This window comes from Colossoma macropomum, unplaced genomic scaffold, assembly GCF_904425465.1.
Source record: "Colossoma macropomum unplaced genomic scaffold, Colossoma_macropomum, whole genome shotgun sequence".
NCBI classification, from domain to species: domain Eukaryota; kingdom Metazoa; phylum Chordata; class Actinopteri; order Characiformes; family Serrasalmidae; genus Colossoma; species Colossoma macropomum.
Window position 1 is genome coordinate 37,611,262 of NW_023494793.1, and position 27,783 is coordinate 37,639,044.

At 38.1% G+C, this 27,783-nt stretch overlaps 2 protein-coding genes across 3 annotated transcripts in view; one reads left to right on the forward strand and one right to left on the reverse strand.

Annotated features, from left to right (window-relative positions):
* Positions 1 to 17,588, reverse strand: part of ptpn18 (protein tyrosine phosphatase non-receptor type 18) — a 40,155-nt gene extending 22,567 nt beyond the window's left edge. Inside the window, exons 1-5 of the mRNA XM_036579466.1 lie at positions 17,202 to 17,588; positions 3,412 to 3,520; positions 913 to 989; positions 291 to 386; positions 99 to 137 (exon numbers count right to left, since the gene is read on the reverse strand). Coding sequence (XP_036435359.1) covers positions 99 to 137; positions 291 to 386; positions 913 to 989; positions 3,412 to 3,520; positions 17,202 to 17,288 — 408 coding nt within the window. The 5' untranslated portion in view covers positions 17,289 to 17,588. The remainder of the gene's footprint in view (positions 1 to 98; positions 138 to 290; positions 387 to 912; positions 990 to 3,411; positions 3,521 to 17,201) is intronic.
* Positions 17,589 to 19,723: 2,135 nt separating this feature from the next.
* mon1ba (MON1 secretory trafficking family member Ba) lies at positions 19,724 to 26,602 on the forward strand. 2 transcript variants are annotated; one of them, XM_036578075.1, is made up of 4 exons: positions 19,724 to 20,399; positions 21,674 to 22,466; positions 25,410 to 25,557; positions 26,201 to 26,602. In XM_036578075.1, the coding sequence occupies exons 1-4, from the start codon at positions 20,021 to 20,023 to the stop codon at positions 26,432 to 26,434; spliced, it is 1,554 nt and encodes a 517-aa protein (XP_036433968.1). In that variant the 5' UTR covers positions 19,724 to 20,020; the 3' UTR covers positions 26,435 to 26,602. The 2 variants fall into 2 exon arrangements, with proteins under 2 accessions (XP_036433968.1, XP_036433969.1); XM_036578076.1 differs by having other exon boundaries at positions 19,944 to 20,279.
* The last annotated feature ends 1,181 nt before the right edge of the window (positions 26,603 to 27,783 follow it).

The window sequence follows — 27,783 nt, forward strand, 5'->3', positions numbered from 1 at the left end:
ATAATCTTAAGACTAATAGCTGAATAATAAACCTGTAGATTATATGCTCAAAACAGACAGCTTACTGACTTTTTGCACAGGAACAAAAAGCGCTTTACCTTTCCCATCTCTATCTCCTTGCACGCCATGACTATGACCTACAAACACAAGAGACAATCAGAATCATTCAAACCAATGAGGTAGTGTAAACATTACTTCCACATTATTTTTAGGCTACAAACATCAAATATTTAAATATACATTTGCCTTATATCACCTGCTTGCGTTAAGCATACACCTGAGTAATTTACCTGGATTTTATATTGCCAAATCATACGCCAGAAATCCACCACCGTGTAACTGAGAGGACCTTGAGTGGCAATGTATGTCTTATTCTGAGTTGCCCCCTAGTGGACAAAATGGATCATAACAAGAAACATAGAAATGTAACAGAAGTTGGAACCAAAATAAATACATAGACACAGTGGCCCCAAAAAGTTTTTGGATATTTGTGTAAATCTTAAAAATTTTTTTTAAATCATTAGGAAACAAATTGTCAAAACAAGCGGTGTTTATTTTAAACAGATGAAGATGCCATCTTTTTTTCGGCAAAGTATTCTTTCAAAAAGTATCTGCTTTGTTTCAGATTATTATCGATCGTTGTGTTTCCCTCTGAAACAAATGCCATTTTATTACACATCTTATGATGTAACTCATAGAACTTCATTAAAGTTTAACAATGGTTAAAGTGTCAAAAAGCCTTCTGGGGCCACTGTGCATACAAATTCCTCTGTGTTTCATCTTGTGTTTTGTGTAAACGTGCACTGAGTAAATAATGACAAAGCTAAAACAACTGTTTTACATATTTCTGTGTGTTCCTATCATGTGATGCTCATGTTAAGTGCACTGTGAGAGCTCCCATGACTGCTTTACCTTAATAAAATTGGCATTAATGTAATCAGAACTGTAGTCAGGCAGTATTGGACTCAGAATGACACGGGTCTGGTCATCTGAGAAGAAAAAAGCATCCCGTGTTACAGCGTTAGTGTTAAGCTTCTGCACTGTTCAGTCAGGAATACACTGAATCACCAACTGATTTAACATTTCCTCATCATGGCACATTATAAGAGCAAGGGTTTGAACAGCTCGGGTCAAATGACATGTTCTGTTGAATTTCTAAGTGAATACAAGTTAAAACATCTTCTAGAGGGAACTTAAATACAGCATTTTAATGCAAATTTTAGTGCACAATTTTTATTTATTTGCTGAATTTAACTTGTTGGAAAAACATAAAATATATAAAATGTGCCATAACTTATTCACAGGCCATGTTTTATGCTTCAGCCACACCCCAATATCTTAAACTCAGCAACTAAACAGTAACTGTGCGTTAAAATGTGCAAAAGTATGTTCTCTGTAGAGAATCTGACAGTATTGATAAGTTTGTTATTCTTATGCTAATGCTAACATTTAGCATAAAAATAATGTTATAACACAAAAAAAACTGTTTTCACAAAATCTTCCGATCAGCCAGACCCGTATTATTAATGAGATCAGATTGAGAACAATAAGATTCACACAACACCATTAGTGGTTTTCTATGTCATCTTTGGGACAACTCAACAGACTCATTATGGCAGTACAGAATTAACGTCCCACACTTGGTTTAATATTCCAGTTTTTCTTCATGAAGCATGAAAACATTAACCCACTATTTTGCTTTGCTTTTTTGAAATAGGAAGTTGTTACTCCATACTTTCAGTAAGGCAACTCACATCTTTCACTTTTCATGGCTCAAATGCTTCAGACTAATGCTGCTTTACATTATGATGGTAGACAGATGACGGCAAACCCCGTACATTATTCAGTGGCGTAGCACTGAAAAAATCCATTGCCATTCTATGAAAAGTTAAATGTTTCTAAATGTTGCTGTCGGCCAAAGCGGTGGAACAAACTGAAAGTTGATTGTTTTCATGGGTGCTGGACGCTTGTACACTGTTAAAAATGAGAGGTCAGCTCAACTTAAAATGATATAGTAACTGATTACATGACTTTTCTTGAGTTGGCTCTTCTTGAGGACACCAGAGTTCTCACAATTTAAACTTCTCAGTTGAGTCAAAAGTTCTTTTAATTTTTTGGTTCTGTAACTCACTGAGGTAAATAAAAGGAACTTGGGTGTTTATACTTAACTGCCCCACTAGCCATCACACAATCCTGCTAGACATTTTTCCTCTTTGGTATGTACTTATGGGTGACATCGGCATTGCTGGGGCTCAAACACACAACCTCCTGTTGGGGTGACAGCTTAGTCCACTGCACCACTCAGGAACACATTAAGCAACTCAGATTTTGTGGCTACAATTGTTTAATACACTGGAGAGAATACTTTTGTTTTCACTTTAAAGCATGGCGTAGTCTGATATGGTGCAACTGTCTAAAAATTCATCCCAGTGTCAGGAGGTTGTGAGTTTGAATCCCATTAATACCACAGCAGTCCATATCTGGAAGCTCAAAAGGAAAATATGCCTGGGACTGTATGATAGAAGGAGCGCCAGCTAGTGGGGAAACTGAGTAAAAAGAAGCAAATTCAGTTTTGTTCATCTAACTGAGATGCAGATCTACAAACAATAGCTGGGAGAAGAAAAGACATGTAATCAGTTACTATATCATTTTAAGTTGAGCTGACCTCTCATTTTTTACAGTGTAGCTAAAGTTCAGACGCATCTGTTCATATGTATGTAAATATATGTAAATATATTCAGAACTGACTGTATCCAAATCATGACAGAAATGCACTAGTGAGAGTGATAACCAGCTCTAAACTAATGGAATGGGTCTTATTCTCCACAGCATCCTAAATCAAAGGATCATAATACGATAGCAGAGTGAGTTTGAACAGTCCTTCAAAGCAGATCTTAAAAGCATTTTTTTCTGCATAATTAAATCACTGAGGTGTAAAAAAAGTCATTCAAAGTGCTGATTTGATGTGAAATAGATCATTCTAAAGAAATTTACTGAGTTCAAAGAGTTTAATGCCCATAGAAAGCTCCCTCGCAGAAAGTTATTACATTAAATCATTATGAATACACTGCCTGATGACTGAGTTGTGACAGGATTGTTGCCTAAAGAGTATTTTTCAGATTTATCATTATTTTACCATCATCAACATTACACACAAAACACTCTGAAGACACATACAAGTTCCTATCACCACCACACAGTCACATTAAACCACTGTGAATGAACTTGTTTAGACCTCACTGCCTGAATTATGCAGAATTTTTGAAAAATCTTTCCCTTTAAACACTATGATCAGTTGGGAAACCCACCTAATAACCAAGATCTACACTCAACAAAAATGCTTAATCTTAAAGAACAGCTACTGAATAAAGCGATGTGTGAATAAAATTATGTCAGTGTGATGCTACATACAGGGCAGGATGTCCTTGTAGCGGTTTTTCTTCACATTTTCTTTGATTCCTCCAGTCTCTGCAGTCAGACCGTACAACTCTTTCATAGAGCCATTCTGCTGTCGAATCCTCTGCATTTACAGAAAAAAACAGAGATGAATAAGTTTTCATTCAAAATAAATACAGACTAACAACCTGTTGTGAACAATAATCAGTGAATCTGGAATTAAATTTACAAAACAAATTAATGCTTATTTCTTCATCCTAACTTTGATGATTTTTTTCCTAACTAACATACAAAATAACACATTTTAAATGACTTTACACTGTACACCCCCCACACATTTATATCACACGTGGTGTTGGGGTGAACCCGCGGGAATAAAAGTGTGGAGGTGCTGTGTCCCTTCACTCTGTTCTCCTCCTACATGGCCTGCTGTTAGTGTCTGTGTGTGTCTCTGTGTGTATGTGTTTGTATGTGTGTGTGTGTGTGTGTGTGTGTGTGTGTGTTTGTGAGGGTGGACAACATGGACAGGCTGCTGACTGGCTACAGCTGCTAAAGGAGAACCCTACGCTGGACACTTATGACATTTTAAACTTTACATAAATTGTTATGGCTGTATTGATTAAAAAAAACAATAATGCAGTGGGTCCACCAGACCACTGAGTAACAAACACATCAACACCACACAAGGACTAATGGAGAAAAAGCCTTCCTTATAAGACTTGTCACCTATCCCCACATCCAGATTCAATACTGACAGTTTAGCCACAAATCAAATTTACAGAATTTTAACCTTCTTCTCCATGTGCACTCAAACAGCAAAGACCTGTGTGGCGTTCAAAGTATGTAGAAGCTTGAATGCTGTTTGTGCTTTTGTCCATTAAGATAGATAACAGTGTCACACCACGTCAGAAACCACACGTGCAAATCTATTTGAGATTAACCGACAAGACGGATTGAGGAGATTGTGTGATGATTTAGGCGTGCTGTCTGCACGATGCTAATTTTGAAGCATAAGCTTCCGTTTTATCTACATTAGCCTCAAAGCTCCAGTGCGAAACAGGGCATATTTTTTTACATCCAAACATGTCTGAGCTGATTAACTACAGCAAAAAGCAGAAATTAGCAGATACAGGTTAAAAACAGAAGCTGCTGCAGTCACAGAAGAGGCCTAGAAAATGGCACATACAGGTTATAAACAGAATATATGTTGTATGTGGTTTATATATAGCCCAGGTGGAGATGTTTGCAGTAGCCTCCGGTAATGACCGTGTTACACAAGACTGACACAGATAGTAAATATAAACATGTGATGCCAAGATCAGAGATATGAATAAACCATTACACAGTGAAACTGGGTTTCCATGCACGTAACAGCAGCCGGAGGACACGTATCTATTTTTGTGAGAACAGTGTGTATGTATGACATGTCATGAAGTACTGACACTCACCTACACACTCAGTACAGATGTGTTACAGGGGTCACTTCATGGAAACACTGATTTTTCCACGCTTTTTTTGGAAGAGCACACACTTAAAAATGATGGTTCTTCAAGAATTCTTCCAGTAAAGAAAATGGTTCTATTTAGAACATGCGTTGTGAAAGCATAGAGCATCTACAGATGGAAGGAGAATGTGCTGTAAATGGTTCTATGTTGAACATTTTAATAGTATCAAAAAGGGCTCTTCTATTGTAACATTGTCAAGCTTGTAATAATAGAAGAACACTTTTTGCTGCTATATAGAACCCTTTTCAAAAAGGTTCTATATAGAACCATCTACAGCACAATCTCTGTCAATCTAAAGAACGCTTTCGCAATGCAAAGAAGCCTTTAATCATGCAAAGGGTTCTTTGCATCATGAAAGGGTTCTTCAGTCTGCTGAAGAATGTGCTGTAGATGGTTTAATATAGAAACGTTTTGGAAAGGGTTCTATATAGTACCAAAAGGGATCTTCTATTGTAACAATGTCAAGCTTCTAATAATAAAAGAACTATTTTGGTGCTATGTAGCACCCTTTTTAAAAAGATTCTATATAGAACCACCTACAGCACATTCTCCAACAATCTGAAGAACACTTTCACCATGCAAAGGACTCTTTAATCTTGCAAGGGGTTCTTTAAGTGTTCATGGTTCTATATAGAACCATTTTCTTTACTAAAGAACCCTTGAAGAACCATCATTTTAAGTGTGTAGAGTTTGATGTAGCATGTAAAAATGGTTTCATTTTCAAAATGCACCAGTCACTCTGCCATCGATACAATTAATATATGGAAAAAGCTGAAAAAACAGTTTTGAATTTATTGTTTTTGGTGTGAAAAACCTTCACATATACCTGCCAGTTCCGCCTACACTGAAGTTATAAGGAGTGTCCAACACAAACTGCTTCTTGAATGAGCCACAATAAAAGGACAGCCAACACAGATCATTTATATCAGTCTGCCAGTGAACGCTGACTGTTAAAACATGTTAGCCTCAATATGGTGTACATGTCCAATGCTAAAATGTGCTGTATAAACCCTGTTGCTGTTGCTGCATCAAATGTCTGGACTCTCTCTTACCCACTGAGCAAGGAATATATCTAATTTAACTCAAGTATATCATTCAGCTCGTCCAGCATTTAGGAGTATTTTAGCCCGGCCTTCTTTTTGGATGAGACACAATTCAAGGCAGCCAAACAGAACAGAGCTCATTTACATACATCAGTCTTAAAGGCACAGTAACAAAACAGCCTGTTTAAGGCACGTGTCAGGATCCAGTCCTCAAGGGCCAAAACACTGCAGACTTCAGCACACTGCCTCATTAAACACACCTGATTCAGCTCGTCAGCTGATTAGCAAGGCCTTCATGAACTGAATTCAGAGCGTTAGATGAGTGTAAATCTCCAAAGCACTTTGGCCCAGAAGTTCCCCAGTTTGACATGGCTGTTCTAAGGCATAAAGAGAGGCTGAAAAATGTACATGTACAAAAAAACGTATGACTGATTTGTGGTACAGAAACCCACACAAACATTACATATATATATATATATATATATATATATATTATATATATATATATTATATATATATTAATGCAAGACAAATGTGAGATATGGGCCCTTTAAAAAGCTTCTGATTAAGACCTCTATGAGATGATGATTATGGCGATTAGAATTAATCTGCCATCACAATAAAAGCATTTCAATTTAAGGAGGTGTGCCTTGGTTCTCAGCTTTAGAGGCCTGATTCATGGACTAAAATACTACTAATTTACACTGATCCTTGTTTCTACGCTCATTGTCCATTTTATCAGCTCCACTTACTATATAGGTGCACTTTGTAGTTCTACAGTTGCTGTAGCCCAAGAGAGTTGTTAGCCCCCTTTTACCCTGTTGGTCAGGACCCCCATGGACCCTCACAGAGCAGGTACTATTTGGGTGGTGGATCATTCTCAGCACTGCAGTGACACTGACGTGGTGTGTTAGTGTGTGTTGTGCTGGTACAAGTGGATCAGACACAGCAGTGCTGCTGGAGTTTTTAAACACTGTGTCCACTCACTGTCCACTCTATTAGACACTCCTACCTTGTCAGTCCACCTTGTAGATGTAAAGTCAGAGATGATAGCTCATCTGCTGCTGCACAGTTTGCAGCTGCACATCCTCTAGTGATCACTGCATCAGTGGTCACAGGACGCTGTTGGCTGGATATTTTTGGTTGGTGGACTATTCTCAGTCCAGCAGTGGCACTTGAGCTGTTTAAAAACTAACACACCACCACCACGTCAGTATTACTGCAGTGCTGAGAATGATCCACCACTCAAATAGTACCTGCTCTGAGGGTCCATGGGGTCCTGACCACTGAAGAACAGGGTAAAAGGGGGCTAACAAAGTATGCAGAGAAACAGATGGACTACAGTCTGTAACTGTAGAACTACAAAGTGCACCTATATAGTAAGTGGAGCTGATAAAATGGACAATGAGCATAGAAACAAGGAGGTGGTCATAATGTTATGCCTGATCAGTGTATATAAAAATATATTTATATTTTTCATTCTCTATTATGTTTTACTAACTAGACAGTATATTCAACTGACATAAACAATCCAAGTAGAATATGTTGTAATGCACTTTCAGTATATAACATATACACATAACACCAACCCTGTAAGCTTGCTGTGATCAAGAGCAAGAGAAAAGCATGATCGTTTTGCTTTACATGCGCAGGAACTAAAGGAAGAGGCGTTCATGACATCAATTTGCACCAGTATGCTCTTCATTTCTTGACAGTGCTCAGCAAATTCACATTACAAGGTTGTTGTAGCATAAAAAAAGATCTACGTGATAAATGTGACACAGATCTGATGCTTTCAGACCTCTGTGGTCATGTGACTGTAATGGGAGCAGATTAGAGTTCAGTTTTTTCCACTTGCATGTACATATTTCCATCATCATCATCCATTATTAGCAGCAGTGGCTTGAAAGAGGAATTCCACCTATTTTTCAAAATTCATTAGTTCTGAGATAAGATTTAGTCTAAAGGGTATTTTTTTGGAAACCGTTCATGATGGAAAGGGGCGTGCAGGGAGTTTGGAGGCAAAATAGTACCTTCTAGAAAACACATTTTTGCAGACTCACTCCTATTTTACCAACAGTGAATATATACACTCAGATGACGTGTAGGTTCACTGGTCATTTTGGACAGTAAATAAAATGGCGGCCACATTTGTGTTGTAGACATCATGAACCCTGGTTCCTATCACCACCACTGTAAAGAAATCTGAGTCAGTAAGCTCTCTGCAATGAACCATTTCACATCGAAACCCCTCTGAATCAATGTGTTCGTTTATATCTCAACAAGTGAATAATGCTAAAATTCTATAAATTGCTGAAATCCCCCCTTTAAGTTAGTATCAGCAATAGCTGCAAAAGCCTTCTTCTACTTTTTGCTCTAATCATGAACAGCTGACAAGCTGACCAGGGCAACTGCTGTCTGTAATGAAGGCATGAGTTGCTGGTTTGTTGTTGTTTCCCATGATGCATATGGATCATTCACGGATCAGTCGTTTGCTTTTACAATCAATATTTACATTACAACAGAGAGTATTTGTTTCAGTGCATTTGTATCAGTTGGACTGAGTCAAAAACATGTAAATAAAGTAAAGCCAAAAAATGCATTTATTGAGACACATCATGGGTCTTACACAAACAACAAACGTTGTAACGTCTGACCGGTGCTATAACATTTAAAGGGCAGCAATAAGTAATGTTTGTTAATTTAATCTTGAATTGTTTCTGTTGTCAGCTGAGAGCTACCGAGTATCGGCCGCCAGGAAGAAAGACAGTCAGCCAGTTTGGACACTTTGGGCTTGTACTTTAAACCCTTAATATTCCAGGCTTATTACATACTAAGGCTTATTATTCAGTAACTACAGGGACTTCAATGCAAACTAATGGAGCTTTTATTAGGCTTGGTAAGGGGTTAATAGTTGCGCATAATGAAATATTTGTATGGCAATTAAACATCAGCTAAAAATTCTTGATCATGACAGGCATCGTGTTCACACTATTACTGACAAACATGGTCCACTTTCATTACTGTGAACCATCAAGAGAGAAGTTAAGCTGCGTTTACATGCTGGCATTGAAAAAATGTTTTTTTGTACACCACACAAACCAGAGAAGAGCTCTGGCAGTGTCAGTTATTTATTTAAGATGGAAAAAGGTAGGATGATGTAGTTTTTTTGTTGTCTACATTGGCACATCTGGACTTCAACAGAGAGATGTTTGGCGTTCATGACTTGTAAAATAATCAACATCCTAATTATATCACAGCTGTGGTCGACAGCAAAAGTTGTGAAAGTTAAACTCATAATGGAACGTTCCACTGACTGCTGTGGTTCGCTGCCGTTGCCTCTGAGGGTTTGAGAAAACATGAACGTGAATGTAAACCTCTCACTCACTGCTGTTTAGATAGCAAAAAAGTCTTTCTCTATCTGTTGTGGCCATTTCTTTCCTAAGAAGAGGGTGAGAAGTGTTCTTCAGTGGCAAAGAGCATAGTTAAAAATGCCTGTCTTCCTGTAGATGGCTTATGGGCAGGCTATGCTAGGAAGGCTATGTTATTCTCATGGTCTTCTGACTCATATAAGAATAGCCAGGCTGAGTTTGACAAGAAGCACAAACTTGTGATAATAATGGCTCCTCAGAAACCACACACAGCGGTGTGAAGATAACTGTGAGCAAAGACTGAAGGCCTATGTGTCAAACTGTCTTTTTGAAATCTTTTATCGTGTTTTACAGCAGGGCAAGCATGCGCTCCTCTAGGGGTGGGCGATATGATGAAAAAGTAACACTGCAATAAGTGAAGAGATCTTTACAGGACACTATTATGATATTTATTGTGTTTGAGATTGGCTAGCAAGGTGGAACAGACACAATTAAACAACTGATACAAAATAAATAAGGTTCAGCTGCTTGTTACGATGCATTTAGAATTTGACAGAGTTACACTACTACACTACTACAGGCTCCTTAAAACTGACCTCATCTCTATCTTACATCTCTTTTGTACAACAATTATTTCAGACAGCAAAGTCTTATCAGTTGAGAAGCTTTCTTATTTGTAACAACAGCACAGTTAGTTTACCATAACTGTATCATTCTGCTGAACACTGGTTGCTAAGTAACAAATCACTTTACATTGTAGGTAACCGTTATCACATCTCTACACTCTTAAAAATCACGGTACTTCAAGAGTTCTTTAGTAAAAAAAAATGGTTCTATATAGAACCATGAATACTCAAAGAACCCTTTGCATGATTAAAGGGTTATCTGCATCATGAAAGGGTTCTTCAGATTGATGGAGAATGTGCTGTAGGTGGTTCTATAAAAAAGGGTTCTTTTATTGTTATGACAAGCTTCTTACAATAGAACTCTTTTGGGTGCTATATAGAACATTTTCAAAAAGGTTCTGTGTAGCACCATCTACATCACATTCCTCATCAATCTGAAGAACGCTGTCAAAGAACCCTTTCATCATGTATAGGGTTCTCTGAGCGTTCAGAGTTTTTGGGGCTTCTTTGCTTTACTCTTTCTTTGTTTTGCAAGTCGTGTTACTGAGTGTGTTTACATGCGCTTAATTATCCGATAACTGCAGAAAATCAGTTTTTGTCAGTAATCCGATCAACTTGTTTATATGCACTTGAGTAATCAGATAATGTGAAAACTCTGGGTTTACATGAGTCAGACAGTAATCGGATTTCTGCTTTGCAACCAGCCAATAAAGGAAGAAGACGTAAACATAACGTAAAACAAACTTCATGTTGCGCTTTTTTTCAAAAAACATTGCACCACTTTACCTGAAAAATTAACATAGATCATCTAGAAGATGAAGAAAAATTAAGTTCTTCATTTTGTCAAGAATGTAGTTGGTTTCAGCGTCGCTCCAAAAGTGTTTTGCTTATTTCCGGTATAGCAGTCTGTTGCACACATGCTCAGACTGAGAAATCCGACAGAAATCCGGGAAAGAGTTTACTTGCACTGAGAAATCTGATTACTGAGCTAAAATCCAGCTCTCTTTATTGGATTTCTTAATCAGATTTCTACATCGAAGTATGGTGTTTACATGACCATCTGAATAAATAGATAACTGCAAAAATTCGATAATGATCGAATTATTGAGTTCATGTAAACGTGTATACTGTGAATAACATCTGCGCTGTGGTGATTTATAGTACTTGCCTTTGGTTTCATTCCTGCAACTAAATCACAGCTTTTGTGACTCCCTGCTGTGTTGTATTCCTAAATGAGCCATTTGCAATTATCAAATGTTCTAGAAATTCCTGCAATGTGCTCAGACAACTGTACTGTGATGTAATTTTCCATGATAAGACAACATATCATCATACCATACCTCCTGTCTTCTAAGTCACAAAGATAACAATTTCTGCTCTTGACTGTAGGGCGTTTACAACCATCATGCTGAAGGGCCATGGTACAGCCGAATGCAGAAGATTTACTTACATTATTAAGTAGACCCAGACCGACATGGAAATTGGGTGGTCAATATTAGGAGGCTAAAAAAATCTAAAAAAACCATTACAACGTTATAAGTATATTTTAGATTTTAATTTTATACGTCATATATTATATATTTTAGTTTTTAGGGATGCATGATTATATCAGAGTCATATCAGCATACAGTATCATTTGCTTTTCAACAGGACAATGACCCCAAAAACACCTCCAGACTATGTAAGGGCTATTTGACCAAGAAAGAGAGTGATGGAGTACTGTGTCACATGACCTGACCTCCACAATCACCCGACCTAAACACAAATTAGATGGTTTGGGATGAGCTGGACCGCAGAGTGAAGGAAAAGCAGCCAACAAGTGCTCAGCACCTCAGGTAACAACTTCAAGACTGTTGGAAAATTCCAACTGACTACCTCATGAAGGAGACTGAGAGAATGCCAAGTCTGTGTAAAGCTGTCGTCAAAGCAAAAGGTGGTGGCTTTTAAGAATCTAAAGTATGAAACATATTCTGGTTTGTTTAACATTTTTTTTATTTACTACATTATTCCATGTGTTCCTTCATAGTTTTGATGTCTTCAATATTAATGTACAATGTAGAAAGTAATAAAAACAAAGAAAAAACATTGAATGAGGAGATGTGTCCAAACGTTGACTGGTACTGTACATTTACTTGAAAAATATTGGCATTGGACAGATGTTTAGATTTGACCGATATCAAATATCGGTTTAAAATAATGTATTCATCATACTCTGGAAGAGCAGACACTGCTGAGGTGAGAGTAGGAGCTACTGTGTAAAATGATCTGCCTTTTATTCATTTTTGTACATTTGTAACCGTACAGAATTAAGTGTTACAGTTCTACATTTCTATAATGCTAATCCAGGTTGATTCAGTTACAATTTCTACAGTGTTTGGATATGTTTATATATCCATACTCATATCAGCATCGATAGATATGTACATGAAAAAAATCTGATATCAGCGTTGGCCCACAATTCTCGAATCGGTTTTTAGGTTTCTGTTAATTTCCTCTATATTTTTTTTACTTTTCATTAGTTTTAAGTCATAAAAAAACTACTGTCGTGTTTTGGTTTCAAGTTGAGCCTGTATTGCTCTCATATAGTTAAGCTGCGCTGACCCATATAGGGTTCCCTTAGTGGCAAAGCTTTCTAAGTATTCTTCATATCCTTCTTTAATGTAAGTCAGTGGAACCAGACTTTTTTCCAAGTGCTTTTGGGCCATTTCTTTTGGTCCATTCATCATGAAATTTACAAACAATGTAAAGGACAACAGGTATTTTTAAGACAATTATGAAAAATGACAAAAACAGAGATACAAAGTTTTGTTCTGACAGCAGCCATATAGTTTGGGCTTTATTATGAAACCCTCCATGATTAAATTTCCCTGAGGAGATTAAGTTGATTTCATCTTATTTCATTGAATCAGGGCTGACAGAGCAGCAAAAAACACTAAGCTGTGCAGTACTGTGGCCCTTTGAGACTGAGAGTTGAAAGCAGTAATGTGCAGTACACTTAAAAAAGTGATTCACTGAATCTGCTTGATTCAAATGTGTACATCATATTTTATTTCCATGAAAAAATCACATCAACACAGCCTTGTCTTTCAGTTTACTTTCTGTAGACAACAACTGTGTTGATCACTTTTTTTCAGAGAGGGCCAGACAGCATAAAGAGGATTTTCTGCTGTATCTGTGTCATAATGAAAGCCACAGTGTATTTCTTACTTCCTTGCTGCAAAAGAAGAAGAGATCAGCGTACAGTGCAGCACGACACTTTCAGTTTTAGCCTAGATTGCAACTTGACCGTGCATTACTTCAGAAGTATATAACGCTGGCACGTGGTGCATATATTTCCTGCGTGAAACACAAAATGAGGAGAGCTACAGCCTAAATGTGGTCTGAACAACGGTAACTAGCTAAAGGAATGTCCACAAAACTCTCTCTGTTTGGAGATGTGGCATTAAATTAACCAGCAACTTCTAATAACGGTGCTCATCAGACAAAGCATTAAACCACCAAACCACAGGAGAGAAGAAAGGCATGTGCTGTTGTCCTGTTGTTCTGTGAGGAAGCACAGCTCTCACATGTCTGATATACATATTTTCTTTCCTTTTATCAGTACTGTGTAGCCTCCTTTTGAACAATATCACATGCAAATATCACATGTTCACAGGTGCATTGTGTTATCGCAAACAGGACTGAATGGTACGGACAAAATTAAAGCACTGCAATTATGTTACATGTTACACAGTTATTGACTGGTGAGAGGCTCATTTGCATATTGCAGCCTACTGTGATATCAGTGTTACAATGTCCAGTAAGGTGAAAATAATTAACAGTTTGTAAGTTTGAAAAGCATATTCAATTATTTGCAGCGATACAGGACTTCAGAACATCTTGTCCTTGACAGTCTTACGAAGGAATGCCATTTGTTCTGATGAAGAACTTTTGAAAACATAAAGCAGTTCAGCCATAATTAAGCCTGAGATATACTTTAAATGAAAAACACGTTTAAAAGCAAAACGCCGTCTTTTTGGCAGTGGTTTGAGTTTGTACGGTGCGGTGGCCGCTTGCTGAACAGAACTCCTAATCGCCACGTTGTTCATTCTGAGACCTCCCCCTGATGTGACTGGTCCTAATCAGTATGTCATTCGTTCTGAGCCCTCCCCCTGACTGTGACTGGTCCACTTGTCACAAGACCAATCTGTAGACTACAGATGGACCAAAATGAAAATGAAAAACTGAAACTGAAATTCAGAACACACTTAGCCAAGAAGCCAAAAAACCAAAGTTTTTTTTGCTATCAATTTGTTTTATTTATATGTTTGAACTAACATACTAAATGTAAATAACTATCAGCAAGAAAATACATGTATTATTGATAAAATCTGCTTTCAATAGGACAAAACTAGGTTGATGATAAAGATAAATAAAGGCAAATAACCATATTTCATTGTTATCGTGATAAATTTCATTAATATGCTTTTCTATACTTATTTTCGGGGGACATCATCAGTACTTAAGAAACACTGACCGACTGCATGTCTCATTAAAAAGACAACATAATTAGTCCTCTTTGATTGGATTTAGTGCAGTGCAGTTTGTGAAACGTTAAATAAAAACAATCTGCCCAGTTTCTGACAGCTGTTTTGAAATGCATTTTGTCTGTGTGAAAATATTGTGATACGTATTGTGAATCCTGAAAATGTTTTTAATTATCATGATATGATATATTTGCCGTATTGCCCACCCCTAGCTGACAATTTCCATAAAATATGCATGTAGTCTGTACAAGTATTGTGAATTTCTTTAGTCATTTCAAAAACTGAGGCTACAGCGTGCTTGCAAGGACTTTCTGCTTCTGTTTTGCTGAATTCTGTGCATTCTGTGAAGTTCTTAGGCACTGAACTCCTCATGATACTTTGCATGAACTTTATAAGCGTCTTATCTAATGTCCCTCGTAGAAAGTGTGAAATAGTTCCACACGGCCAACATTTTTTTTCACTGATCAGCCGCCACTCAAACAATTTGAATTTGTTTGTGCTGACTGGTGCCGGAGAGTGAAGGAAACAGGTTTGACTTGTTGCTATTTCTCATTTTCATAATCATTAAAATTTACCAAGTGCTGGATTTTGACGCTTCATTGAAGACCTATTCAATCTTTGCAGGTACTTTTTCTGCCAACGTTTTCAACGTATGACAAGCTGTAAAGTGGCACCGACCCAGTACTTTGTATGGGTACTGGGCTGATATCAGATCAAATATCAGAGGGAAAAGAAATGGAATCTAATCCAATCCTGTAACAAACCTATTCTGAAATAGCACTCCCTCACACTGTGTAACGTGATGTTGTTAGCTGTGTAGTTCTTCCTACACTGTTAGAAATAAAGGTACTGTGCTGCTACATTTCTCATTTATCAAGGTACAAACAATGTAAATGTTCCCTCAAAGGTACAACAGTGGTTTTAAGGTATAATTGTGTACCTTTAATAAGTTTTTCCCAGTGTAAAAGTACATATCTGTACTTTTCATAACCTAATTTTTAAAACAAAACAATAAAATAAAAAGGTACAATTATGTTCCCTGACCAAAGGTACTGAGATGTACCCTTGAGGATACCACCCCAGTGACAAGAGGGATACTGCCCCAGTGACAATTAAGTACCCTTTTTTCTGAGAGTGTATGGTGTCAGTAGAATGTGTGCATACTGAGTAGTGAGCAGTATAAGAAGTGTGAATATGACAGACTACTTTTAGATGTTAATCTTAAGGGAAGTGCTTCAATTATAAATAGCTTATTTTAAAGCTTAGGCCTAGTAGTTCTTACAGAAGAAACACTGAATCAGCATTGGTCAAAACTCAAGGTTTCAACAGCAGCAGTACTTGGATTATAATGTTTTGAGTGGTTTTATTATCTGTTACGTACGTATGTGCCAGCCTACCTGCCACCTGCCATCATACTTGCCCATCATTTAATTAAAATTCTATTCAATTGACCTGAATATCAGTATTGGAACAGAAAAGCTGGTACTGTGCCATATCAAACCACAATGTGTAAAACTGCTGTCACAGATGTAACATAACAGTTAAGGTCTAAGCCACCATTTGCCCGAGTGTTAAAATGAGATCAATCTCTCACCACCATGAAATGCCTTATTACCCAAAGACGGGCAACTCACCCAGCATGTGTGCCTCTGAGAAAGTTTGGTGGCATGCAAATTTCCATACCATTTGACAAATTAAGGCCTGTTTATGGTTATTTTTAGCAGGAATATGCGTCAACATATTCAAATTTTGTGAACGGACAATTTATTCAGCGCACTGCGTCCTCATAAAGTGTGTGACATTTTATCACAACTGCCTCAAAGTCTGCCTCGGAGCAAGTTAATGTTCAACTGACTATATGGGCTCAATAAGGAACCACCACATGAGACGGCACCCTCATTTACCCCTAGTCATGACTGGAAAAGGCTTCTGTATAACTCAGCACGACTCTCAGTTACTGTTCTCTTAGTTTCCTTAGTGTTAGTCCAGGCAAAGAGGTTGCTATAGGACACATGTTAGAAAGTCTAAAGGCATTGAGCTTTTATCCACATGTAAACATATTAACAAGTAAACATATTAACACTTAATACTACTCAACTTTAATAAAGAAGAGGGTCAGAAAACTCAAAAGTACTAGGTATAGAACTGCAGCAGAACTTCTTAGTACATCCCACATCTCTTCGCATAAGAACTGAAGTGTGTTAGGCTCTGTTTTTCTCTTTTAGGGATCCTTTTGGTCTAAAATGCAATGATAAAGCTTGAAACCGAGAGAGATGAGCAATACAGCAAAGCAGAACAGAATGAATTTACACTCTAGAACAGAAATAAGGAACCAATATTGAATGATTTCACTGTACCTGAGTAAAAATAGGTTCCTTTTCGACTCGTTTGTGTGCAGGTAGGCTAGTATCATTTAAAAACTACTGCAGGCCTATCTGAGCCTCGTCAGCTAACCTGTGGAAATGGTGAAGCAGTCGCTTTGTGTGTGTTTACAAGGCAACTTTAAAGCTTTATAATAGCACTATGACGCTTTTCTGTGGTAATTTCTTCTCTGCTTGAACAGTAGAACAATTCTCCTGTGAAAGACACCTGAGCTGACAAAAATAACACAGTAAACTTTTTTTAAAAATTGGCCCCTTTCACAGAACTAGGCTAATGTCTCGAATAATACATTCAGCTTCATCTTTTTGTCACGTTTGTGCATCTCTCCTGACAGAAAAGGGTCTTTACTCACAGCATACTCGGACGCAATGGCATCTCCATCGTCTTTTTCTGACAGACACCGCACTCGCTCGACGAACTTCAGCAGGTACGCTTCCATTTTTTCCCCCTTTAAATCTTCTTCATAAACACCACGTCGGTTCCGCTGAGAAACTCCGAGTCTGGCTCATGTTTTAGAGCAGCTCAGCGCTGTGAAGCCATGAACACAGGTCCACCTGCGCGGGGGAGCTCCGAGAGGCGTTGTCGGTGAAGGGAGCTTGTTGCTCAAACCGCGCAGTGAGAGCAGAGCCGGTAGGCAGGGAAGTCATTCACTTCAGTTAACGTTTCAACGTTTCGGCCAGAGTAGTTTGTGGCTGCGCTCCAATATCCGCACTTCTGTTCTAAATAGAGCGCTTAGCCTAGTGCGTAGGATTCTGTTGGCTACGCCCAGTTTGTCAGAGAGCAGGTTAAAGTTTGCAGCAGCACCTGAACTTTCTCTCAGCTGGTCATGCCGTGCTTTGAGTTTAGCATTTCATTTTTGTAGGATTTTTTTTAGTTACTAGTAACTATAACATGCACTTTCACTTAATTATTTAAAAGTGAAAGTAGTCCCTCAAAATTAGCAGGATAATAATAATAAAATAATAATAATATATAAAAGTTTGGTAGTATAAAGGTGTGGTAGTGTGTGTCATATACTCATTACACTGTTAGAAATAAAGGTTCTGTGCAGGTACATTTTCATTCATTGAGGTACAAACAATGTAAATGTATCCTCAAAGGTACTACAATGGTTTAAGGTCCAATTGTGTACCTTAAATAGTTTTTTTTCCAGGTGAAAAGTCTGTATTTGTACCTTTTTTATAACCTAATGTTTTAAAACAGAGCAATAAAATAAAAAGCCTGGAGACGAGACGGGGTGTGTGGAGTCAATACAACTTAGAAAATATGATTTCAATGGATTATGGTACAATTATGTTCTCTGACTAAAGGTACTGAGATGTGCCCTTGAGGGTCCCACCCCAGTGACATAAGGGGTACTGCCCCAGTGACAGTTTAGTACCCTTTTTTCTGAGAGTGTGAAAACTGAAAAATTTAGGAGGGACACTAATAATAATAAAAAAAAACTTGAATTAAAGTGATTTGAATTGAAGAGAATTTAGGCATACTTAAGCAAACAGAAGTTTACATTTATTAAATACAAACAAAAAAACAGCAAAGTACATGTAGTCCTGCTCCACCACTGTTCAAACAGTATTTTGACTGAAAGATGTTAGGAGGGACTTTTATTCTGAACAGTCAATAACAGTTTTATCCACTGCTGGTCAGAACACAGCAGAGCTCAAGAGTTTAGGACAGGAAACAGTCACAACAAACACGCTGTGGAGGCTCACCCAGTGACATTAAACTATTAATGTGAGTAGAATGTATAATTTATGAACTATTATACTGTTATTGGAAAGGAACTTACAGCTTACACAGGACCTCTTACACATGATTAGCTTGCTTTGAGAAGTACATTCTGTGTGGATGATTCACTCAGCAGAGCTTGAATTTCTTACACATACCACATACCATGATAACCTGATAACTTTAAAAGTGTTAGCTTTGTTAAACTGCCGAACGTTTTAATTGTCAGTTTTATAACAATATTATTACCTCTACCTGCAAGTATTGTAACTGTGTTATTACTTCTAACTGTAAGTATTCAAACAGTCATACAACTTCTAATTGTCAGTACTACAACAGTACTGACAACTTCTTACTGCCAGTATTATAACAGAATCATAACTTCTAATAGTATTACAGCTTCTAACTTTGTATCACAGCAGTATTACACTTTCTAACTGTAATTATTATAACAGTAATACAATTTCTATTTGTTGGTTATTGACATTACAGCAATCTGCCAGGAGTATAACAGAAACATAACTTTTAACTGTCAGTATTATAACAGCATTGTAATTTCAAAATGTCAGTATTATAACAGTATGATAATTTCTAAATGTCTGTATTATAACAGTATTACAACTTCTGTCAGTGTTATAACAGTGTTTTAGCTTTTAAACTGCAACAGTAGTTCAATGTAGGCATTTCAACCGCCTTCTACATGCCTTCTGAACTTGTAAATGTACGTATTACAGCATTACAACCTCTAATTGTCAGTATTATAACAGTAATCATAAGTATTATATTAGTCAGTATTGAGTATTATTGCATCTAACTGTGTATTATTACAGTTATATAACTAAGCGTGACATGTTTTGCCTATTCTTGGCCAGTCTACACACTTAGCGAAGAGGGTTCTCTACAGTATGAAGTTCTTGATGTAAAATCTACTCTTAAAAACTTAAGAAATAGTGGAACCCTTTTCTTATTGTAGCAGTCATGGTGCAACATAGAATCATTTGCAGTTCTTAAAACTATCTACAAAAGGTTCTCCCATGGTGCTCATAAAAAACAATAATAATAATAATAATAATAGTAATAATAATAATAATGATAATATTTGATTCAATAGAGTAAATAATAACTGACCCTCATAACCTCGTGAAGGCAACTACAGCATAATAAGAAAAGCACACATGAAAAGAACCATTTTCTTAACTTCAAAGAACCCTCAATGAAACAATCCACTATCACAGATCTTAAATTGTCCAGCTCTGTGAATGTTCTGTGTGGTCTATAAACCTCAGGCATCATCTGACCACTCCTGGAATGCCTGACTAACCTGTAATAAACATCACAGAGATCCACTGTCCGCTAGCAGTAGACGAAGTGCTCCTCTAAAAGGACATTGCTTCAAGTGTCCGAACAAGAAGTCGAGGTTCTGAGGGAAGTGAGAAACACAGCATGTTCAGGAGAGAGAACGCAGGGGATGAGGGTTTGCTCCCTAAGAACACCGACAATTCTTTTTCAACAGATGTTCTGGAAGAATCAAGTGACTTCACAGCTTTTTTAGCTGGAGCAGAACTGAAGCAGGATGATTCTTCTCCAAGTCTGGCTGCTGATTGCCCAGCAGTTTCCCAGAGCCCATCCAATCACAATGAAGATGTGACGACGGACAGCTGGAGGAGCCGTAGGAAGCATGTGTTTGTGCTGAGCGAGGCAGGTAAACCCATTTACTCACGCTACGGCAGTGAGGAGGCCCTGTCTTCTGTGATGGGTGTCATGATGGCACTGATGTCCTTTGTGCAGGCTGGCGGAAACACCATTCAGTCCATTCACTCTGGTGAGATTTAAATTGTTGGGTGAAAAATGTAATTGGCTCTGCTGTTGTCAGATGTAAGTGTAGATTGTTTGTAGCGCTCTACAAAGAGGTGTAAATCACTCTATGGAGTTTCGCTACATTGAACTTAATGGCTCATCTCTGTCAATACTGAGTTTGTGTGTGTGATGCTGAACATTTTTGAATGAATGTTGTTCAGTTATTGGTACCACTTTTCAAGAATATGTTAAACCCTAAGTAGCACCAGAAGTCATTTGTTTTATTTTTAAATGAAGCAACTCATTGGCCTGGCTTATATACATGACTAACTATCTATGTTTACATGCAAAGAGTTTTGCCAATCCGATTGAATACATTCCAATTACAGATTAAGACTAAGGTGTTTATGTGCACACTGTCCTGAACAATCTGATGAAAATCTCCGTTTTGCATGCATTCCAGAAGTAATCAATCCAAAATGATGTGCATGAGTAGAGCATCACTTAGTGTAGATGTTACCATGACAACGAGCATCGCTCGAGTCCAGTCAGCATGAGACTAGCAGTCGTGTGAGTTTTCAGTTGGCCCTCTTGTATTTATAATTACTTTAAAATTATGTCAGACTCAGAAAAACGTACTTCACGTGTACTTATCAAAGAAGGCAGAGAGGAAGACGTCATTTTCAGAGACACGCTGGATGCCAGTCCCACCGCCATCTTTTGAAGTTCAAGTTCAGTTTGAAGGCAAATGTATGATGATGTAGACATGCTGTTTGCATTTTAATCTTCCATTACATATTAGTCGCATTATCCTTGTACCTCCAGTGCAATACCAAAGAAGCAAACTTCAGAAGACTTTGCTAATTAGCTTAGAGTTATCTTTATGAGACAGAATGCCAAACTCTGCAGAGCTGTGGCCCAGACTGAACCCAGTTTGAGACCCCTGGGATAAGAGGAAAAGTGTAAAGGTGTGATTTATTTGCCAAACTATCCCTATAACATTGAATTCAGAACAACTGGCCAGCTGTGCTTGCACACAGAGGAATTAGACCTCTATTTAACCCATCCGTGCAGTGAAACACCCACATACATGCACACTAGTGAACACACACATTAGGGTGCAGTGAGCACACCTGCCTGGAGTGGTTGACAGCCCTATCCATGGCGCCCTGGGAGCAGTTGGAGGTTAGTGCCTTGTTCAAGGGCACTTCAGTCATGACCTGTCGGCTCAGGAAATCGAACCGGCGACCCTCAGGTTTCATTGTTTCATTGCTTTCTCCGCCTGTCTTCTTCCTACAGATGGGCACACAATCGTGTTCCTGCAGAAAGGACCTTTGATGCTCGTTTCAGCATCGAAGAGTCATCAGTCTGAGCTGCAGCTTCGCTCTGAGCTCCTGCATGTTTACCATCAGATAGTCAGCATGCTCACCCAGGCCAGCATCAATCGCATTTTCCAGCACAGGAAAAACTACGACCTCCGCCGCCTCCTGTTTGGATCCGAGAGGGTTCTAGATACTCTGCTGGATGTTATGGAGACCGAGGCTGGCTTCTTGCTCTCTGCTGTCCAGTGCCTGCCTTTGGCTCCTTCTGCCAGGGATGCTCTTAGTCAGATCCTGCAGAAAGCGGTCACTCCAAACCTGGTCCTGTCGATCTTACTCATCAACGGCCAGCTCATCTCCATCGTCCAGGAGAAGATGGTCATTGAAGATGCAAGGCTGAAGCCGACTGACCTTCACCTTCTTCTGAACCTCATTCGAGCCTCCTCAGCGTTCCAGACTGGTGAGATTTGGACCCCCATCTGCCTCCCCTGCTTCAATCCGGACTGCTACTTCTACACATATGTAGCCTATCTGGATCCTCCTGACTGCACTGTCTGCCTTGTGTTACTGTCCACCGATAAGGAGGCTTTCCACGCTCTGGCAGAGTGTAAGAGGAAGATTGAGGAGGGCATCAGAACCCACAATGCTTTGCAGTGCATCTCAAAAGCGCAGCAGTGTCAAGTTCACCATGTTGGCGTGGCTGAGCTGAGTCACTTCCTTTTCAAGCCTCTTGATATTCCAGACCACCACAGCCAGCTCCCACAATTCACCAGGTGAATGAAAGAGCGGATGTTGCCATGCAAATAAATTCAATTACTGATTTTTTTTTTTTTGTACTTTTTTTTGTACAACTATTAGGCTTTACACAGTGATGCAACTAGTTGCACATTTTGCATGCAACTATTTGGCTTTACACAGTGATGCAACTAGTTGCACATTTTGCATGCAACTATTAGGCTTTATACAGTGATGCAACTAGTTGCACATTTTGCATGCAACTATTAGGCTTTATACAGTGATGCAACTAGTTGCACATTTTGCATGCAACTATTTGGCTTTACACAGTGATGCAACTAGTTGCACATTTTGCATGCAACTATTTGGCTTTACACAGTGATGCAACTAGTTGCACATTTTGCATGCAACTATTAGGCTTTACACAGTGATGCAACTAGTTGCACATTTTGCATGCAACTATTTGGCTTTACACAGTGATGCAACTAGTTGCACATTTTGCATGCAACTATTAGGCTTTACACAGTGATGCAACTAGTTGCACATTTTGCATGCAACTATTAGGCTTTATACAGTGATGCAACTAGTTGCACATTGTTTCGTGAAACACAATTTCAGTGCAACTTGAGTTGCACAGAACACATTTAATTTCTAGATAGCCAAATTAGTAGCTTGCATTTGTGGTGCACTGTACACTCTTAAAAATGATGGTTCATCCAGGGTTCTTTAGTAAATAAATGATTCTATATAGAATCATTTTCTTTACTAAAGAACCCTGGAAGAACCATCATTTTTAGGAGTGTACAGTGTTGCACGCAACACATTTGATTTTCTAGTCAGCCAAATTGGTAGCTTGTATTTGCGGTGCACTGTAAACTCTTCAAAAAGACACTTCTTTCAGGGTTATTTAGTAAAGAAAATGGTCCTATATAGAATCATTTCTTTACTAAAGACCTTACAAGAAACATCTTTTTTAAGAATTCATGAAGAATGTGCTGTGGATGGTTCTACATAGAATGTTTTTGAAAAGGGTTCTATATAGCACCAAAAAGATTCCTTTTATTGTTACGATGTCAAGCCTGCAACAATAGAAAAACCCTTTTTGGTGCTATATAGAACCCTTTTCAAACAGGGTCTGTATAGAACCATAAAAACACATTCTCCATCAATATGAAGAAAAATTTCACCATGCAAATGGTTCTTTGAGTGTTCATGCTTCTATACAGAACCACTGTCTTTACTAAAGAACGCTTTAAGAACCATCTTTTTTAAGTATAACACTAGAACAACCCTTTTGTGTTGCTATGTAGAACTCTTTTCAAGCTCCATCAAGCTGAAGAACACTTTAACGATGCAAAGAACCCTTTAATCATGCGTTCTTTGAGCGTTCATGGTTTCATATAGAAGCATTTTCTATACCAAAGAACCCTTGAAGAACCATCTTTTCCAGTGTGTATGATTCTCAATATAGAAAGTGATCAACATGATTTTTTATCATTTGGATCCTGAAGAAATCTGAGCTCATATCTGTTCATGCTAGCTGGCTAGTTAAGTTGATATTTTACAGCAGGTTCATGAACCTTTTTATGCATGTAAGCATGTGATTCCACTCATGACGGTGTGGTTCATATGCAGCTCCTGGGTGAAATGCCTTTTATGCAAAGGCAATCAAATAAGGCCAGGCTGTCTGATTAGGCCAAAGCCACTGCTGCAGTTACTGTGTGGGGTATTGTGTGCTCTCTGATGAGCAGCACGCAGCACACGGTGCATAAGAGGAGCCTGAGGTGAAGAACTTAAAGCCTCTTTGTTTCAGCAGCATTTGCTGAAGCTATTTAAAGTTGACCAAAACACAGCATTGGTAACAGAAATGTTTTTCCCTCTCACATGCTTTCTGTTGCATAGGTCACATGATACAGCCAAGAGATTCACTTATTAAACACTACAAAAAGGTGTGACTGGTGTCTTTTTATTACATGTTAGAGGGCAGTGAGAAGTATCAACAGTAATTCCTAGAAGCCTAGAGTTATTATTTTAATTTAATGCAATCAAAAATTTCGAAGTTTGGAATAATTTTTCAACTGTTGTTGAATTGTAGCTTGTATGGTATAGACTGAAATACTTGACATGAAAATGTCAACTGATAGTTTACTGAAAATTGTGGGAGCAGCAAGAAGTTATAATATGGCAAAAAGAGTAGATATTATTAAAAAATAACCTGCAAATTTCAGGGGTGTAACAGTTTGCAAAGTGTTTTATTACATTCTATACAATACAGTGGTGACTCGATTCAGTTTTTAGATACAGCAAAAATCTGCCAAAAATCTGCCTTCTGTTAATATATTAATGTTTCCATGTTCAGTTTATTAAAAGCATTCAACACTGTAAAAGTTGAAAACAAAAAGGTGTTTTAAAGTATCATGATTTAACACACTAGCCAGAAGATATGTTAACCTCAAGCTCATATACTAGCCAAAAGCTAATATGTTGGCCCCAAGCTTATGCGTTAGCCACAAACTACAATGTTAGCCCAAAGCTAATACACTAGCCACAAGCTAATACATTAACCACAAGCTAATATGTTAGCCTCAAGCTAATATACTAGCAACAAGTTAATATGTTAGCCCCAAGCTAATACACTAACCACAAGCTAATATGTTAGCCCCAAGCTAATACACTAGTAACAAGGTAATATGTTAGCCCCAAGCTAATACACTAACCACAAGCTAATATGTTAGCCCCAAGCTAATACACTAGTAACAAGGTAATATGTTAGCCCCAAGCTAATACACTAACCACAAGCTAATACATTAACCTCAAGCTAATATGTTAGCCTCAAGCTAATACACTAGCAAAAAGGTAATATGTTAGCCCCAAGCTAATATACTAGCCATGTTTATGAATGCTTATGAATCTGGGGAACCAGGCCTGATGATCAATGGTGACTAACAGTCCTAATGAGCTAATGCTTCTGTATGTCTCAGTCCAGACGTGGAGGCACCGTACAGTACTGAGGAGGAGCAGATCTATCTGATGGACCTGTACTGGCATCTCCACAGCCGAATCCACAGCACCTCGCGGCCCCTTAAACTCCTCTATCATGCCACCCAGAGGGAGACCCTGCTAGCATGGGTACGTTTAGCCATATACAGCACTGGTGATGTCCTTTCAGTGCATTTGCATTGCAGTTTTTGCTGTTTGCTCATGATTTAGTTGCGTTAAATGCGTTACAGCTGGGAAAACACTACATGTCCAAAAGTTTATAGACACCTACACATCCAACGTTTCTTTTGAAATCAAGGTTATTAATAAGGAGTTTGTCCCTCTTTGCTCCAGTAACAGCCTCTACTTTTCTGGGAAGTCTTTACACTAAATGTCAGAATGTTGCTGTGAGGATTTGATTGCATTCAGCTACAAAAGCATTACTGAGGTCAGGTACTGATGTTGGATAATTAGTTCTGGATCACTCTAACTCATCCCAAAGGTATTGGATGGAGCTCCATCACTTCATCACTGGGGTTTTTATACCCCTCTAGCTGACACTTGGCATTGATCATGGTGAACTTAGTCTCATGTGTGGCTGCTCCAGAGCATCCCACTCTATTAGCAATGCTTTTCTATGGAGATTATACAAGATTACACCAGCAACTGATGTAACCTATAGTACCTGCATTCACTAATTACTAGGTTGTCTGAATAATTTTGGACATGTATCACATAGTTACATTAAGACATGCTGCACCAAAATCCTTTGGTTCTCTCCTCACCTCCACAGGTCACTGGCAAGTTTGAGATGTATGCCTGCTTTAGTCCACTGGTCACCAAGTCCTCAGCCATCGGTGCGGTCACTAAGCTGCTGCGCTGGATCAAGAAGGAAGAAGATTGTCTCTTTATCCGTTCTCCCCTAAAATACTCCACCACCCCACCAGAGGCCAGAGGCTTCTCCAATGGCAGGGTCCAGCCAAACAGGCAGGACAAATCAGACAGCAGTGTTCTCTCACTCTTATAGCCACCAGCGGCTATTAAAGATTACCTGGACTTACTGAAAAAATCTATATCCTAAGAGACATACCACTCAAAAAAGATGGTTCTTCAAGGGTTCTTTAGTAAAGAAAATGGTTCTATATAGAACCATTAACATTCAGAGATCCTTTTGCATGACTGAAGGGTTCTTTCCATTGTGAAATGGTTCTTCAGTTTAATGGAGAATATGCTGCAGATGGTTCTATATAGCACCAAAAAGGATTCTTCTATTGTTTCAAGCTTGACTTCATAACCATAGTAGAACCCTTTTTGGTGCTATATAGAACCCTTTTCAAAAGGTTGCTATATAGAACCATATACAACGCAATCTCCATCAATCTGAAGAACACTTTCATGATGCAAAGAACCGTTTATTCATGCAAAGCATCTCAACTTTATAAGCTTGCGATGTCAATATGTAAATATTTATGATGTGACTCAAGAAACTCCTGCAAAATCAGACTTGATGTCTGATTTTTTCAGACTTTATCAGGCGATTCACAGTGTATTTTAGCAGTAATGCTACTGCTTTTTATTTCTTTCAATTCTTGCTTCACATAAATAAATAAATAAATAAATAAATAATAAATTATTAATTAATTAAAAAGTGTAGAAAACAAGCTTAATTAATTCAATGCTTTTATAATATAAAGTAATACAACACAGAGGTAAAGTGTAGAGGTTTGAAGAGAAATAACAGTGATTCATGAATGAAGTGTGAATAAGCACAGTAAGGTGTTAACCTATAGGAAGAAGTAAGAAGTAAGCCAGACCACAGCGAAGAGAACTGAGAGACTACGCAGTGCAGAGTTCAGGGGGACGTTCGTTTCATCACTAAGGGTCAAGCCCACTATAGCTATCAGTGCAGTTTCTGTTAAAATTGTTTGTGAGCGCTTTTGATGTTTTCCCTTAATAAACAAATAAAAACACAACACTTTTACAAGTTTTTGGTTGACTTGGTTAAACTTCTATTAAAGTTCACCTTGTATTCATACTTTTATTGTATTCATACTGGTGTTTCCCTCAATAAACTCCTGAATTCTTAACCATAATAATAGTTAGTTTGTACAATTAGTAGTGCATATGATACACACCTAAAAACGATGGTCCTTCAAGGGTTTAGTAAAGAAAATGTCTCTATATAGAACCATAAATGCTCAAACAACCCCTTTGCATGATTAAAGTATTCTTAGCATCATGAAAGCGTTCTTCAGATTGATGGAGAGTGTGCAGATGGTTCTTTATAGAACCTTTTTGAAAAGGGTTCTGCTTTTGCTGTAGCTATTCTGCTATACAATGTCAAGCCTATATAAATAGAAGGTGCTATATAGAGCC

What these genes read in the sequence shown, in the direction of transcription:
- mon1ba (XM_036578075.1), top strand. Translation starts at nt 20,021, where the DNA reads ATGTTCAGGAGAGAGAACGCAGGGGATGAGGGTTTGCTCCCTAAGAAC. An exon ending in CAGCTCCCACAATTCACCAG is followed by an intron (nt 22,467 to 25,409) that starts GTGAATGAAAGA and finishes TGTATGTCTCAG; the next exon opens with TCCAGACGTGGAGGCACCGT. An exon ending in GGGAGACCCTGCTAGCATGG is followed by an intron (nt 25,558 to 26,200) that starts GTACGTTTAGCC and finishes TCACCTCCACAG; the next exon opens with GTCACTGGCAAGTTTGAGAT.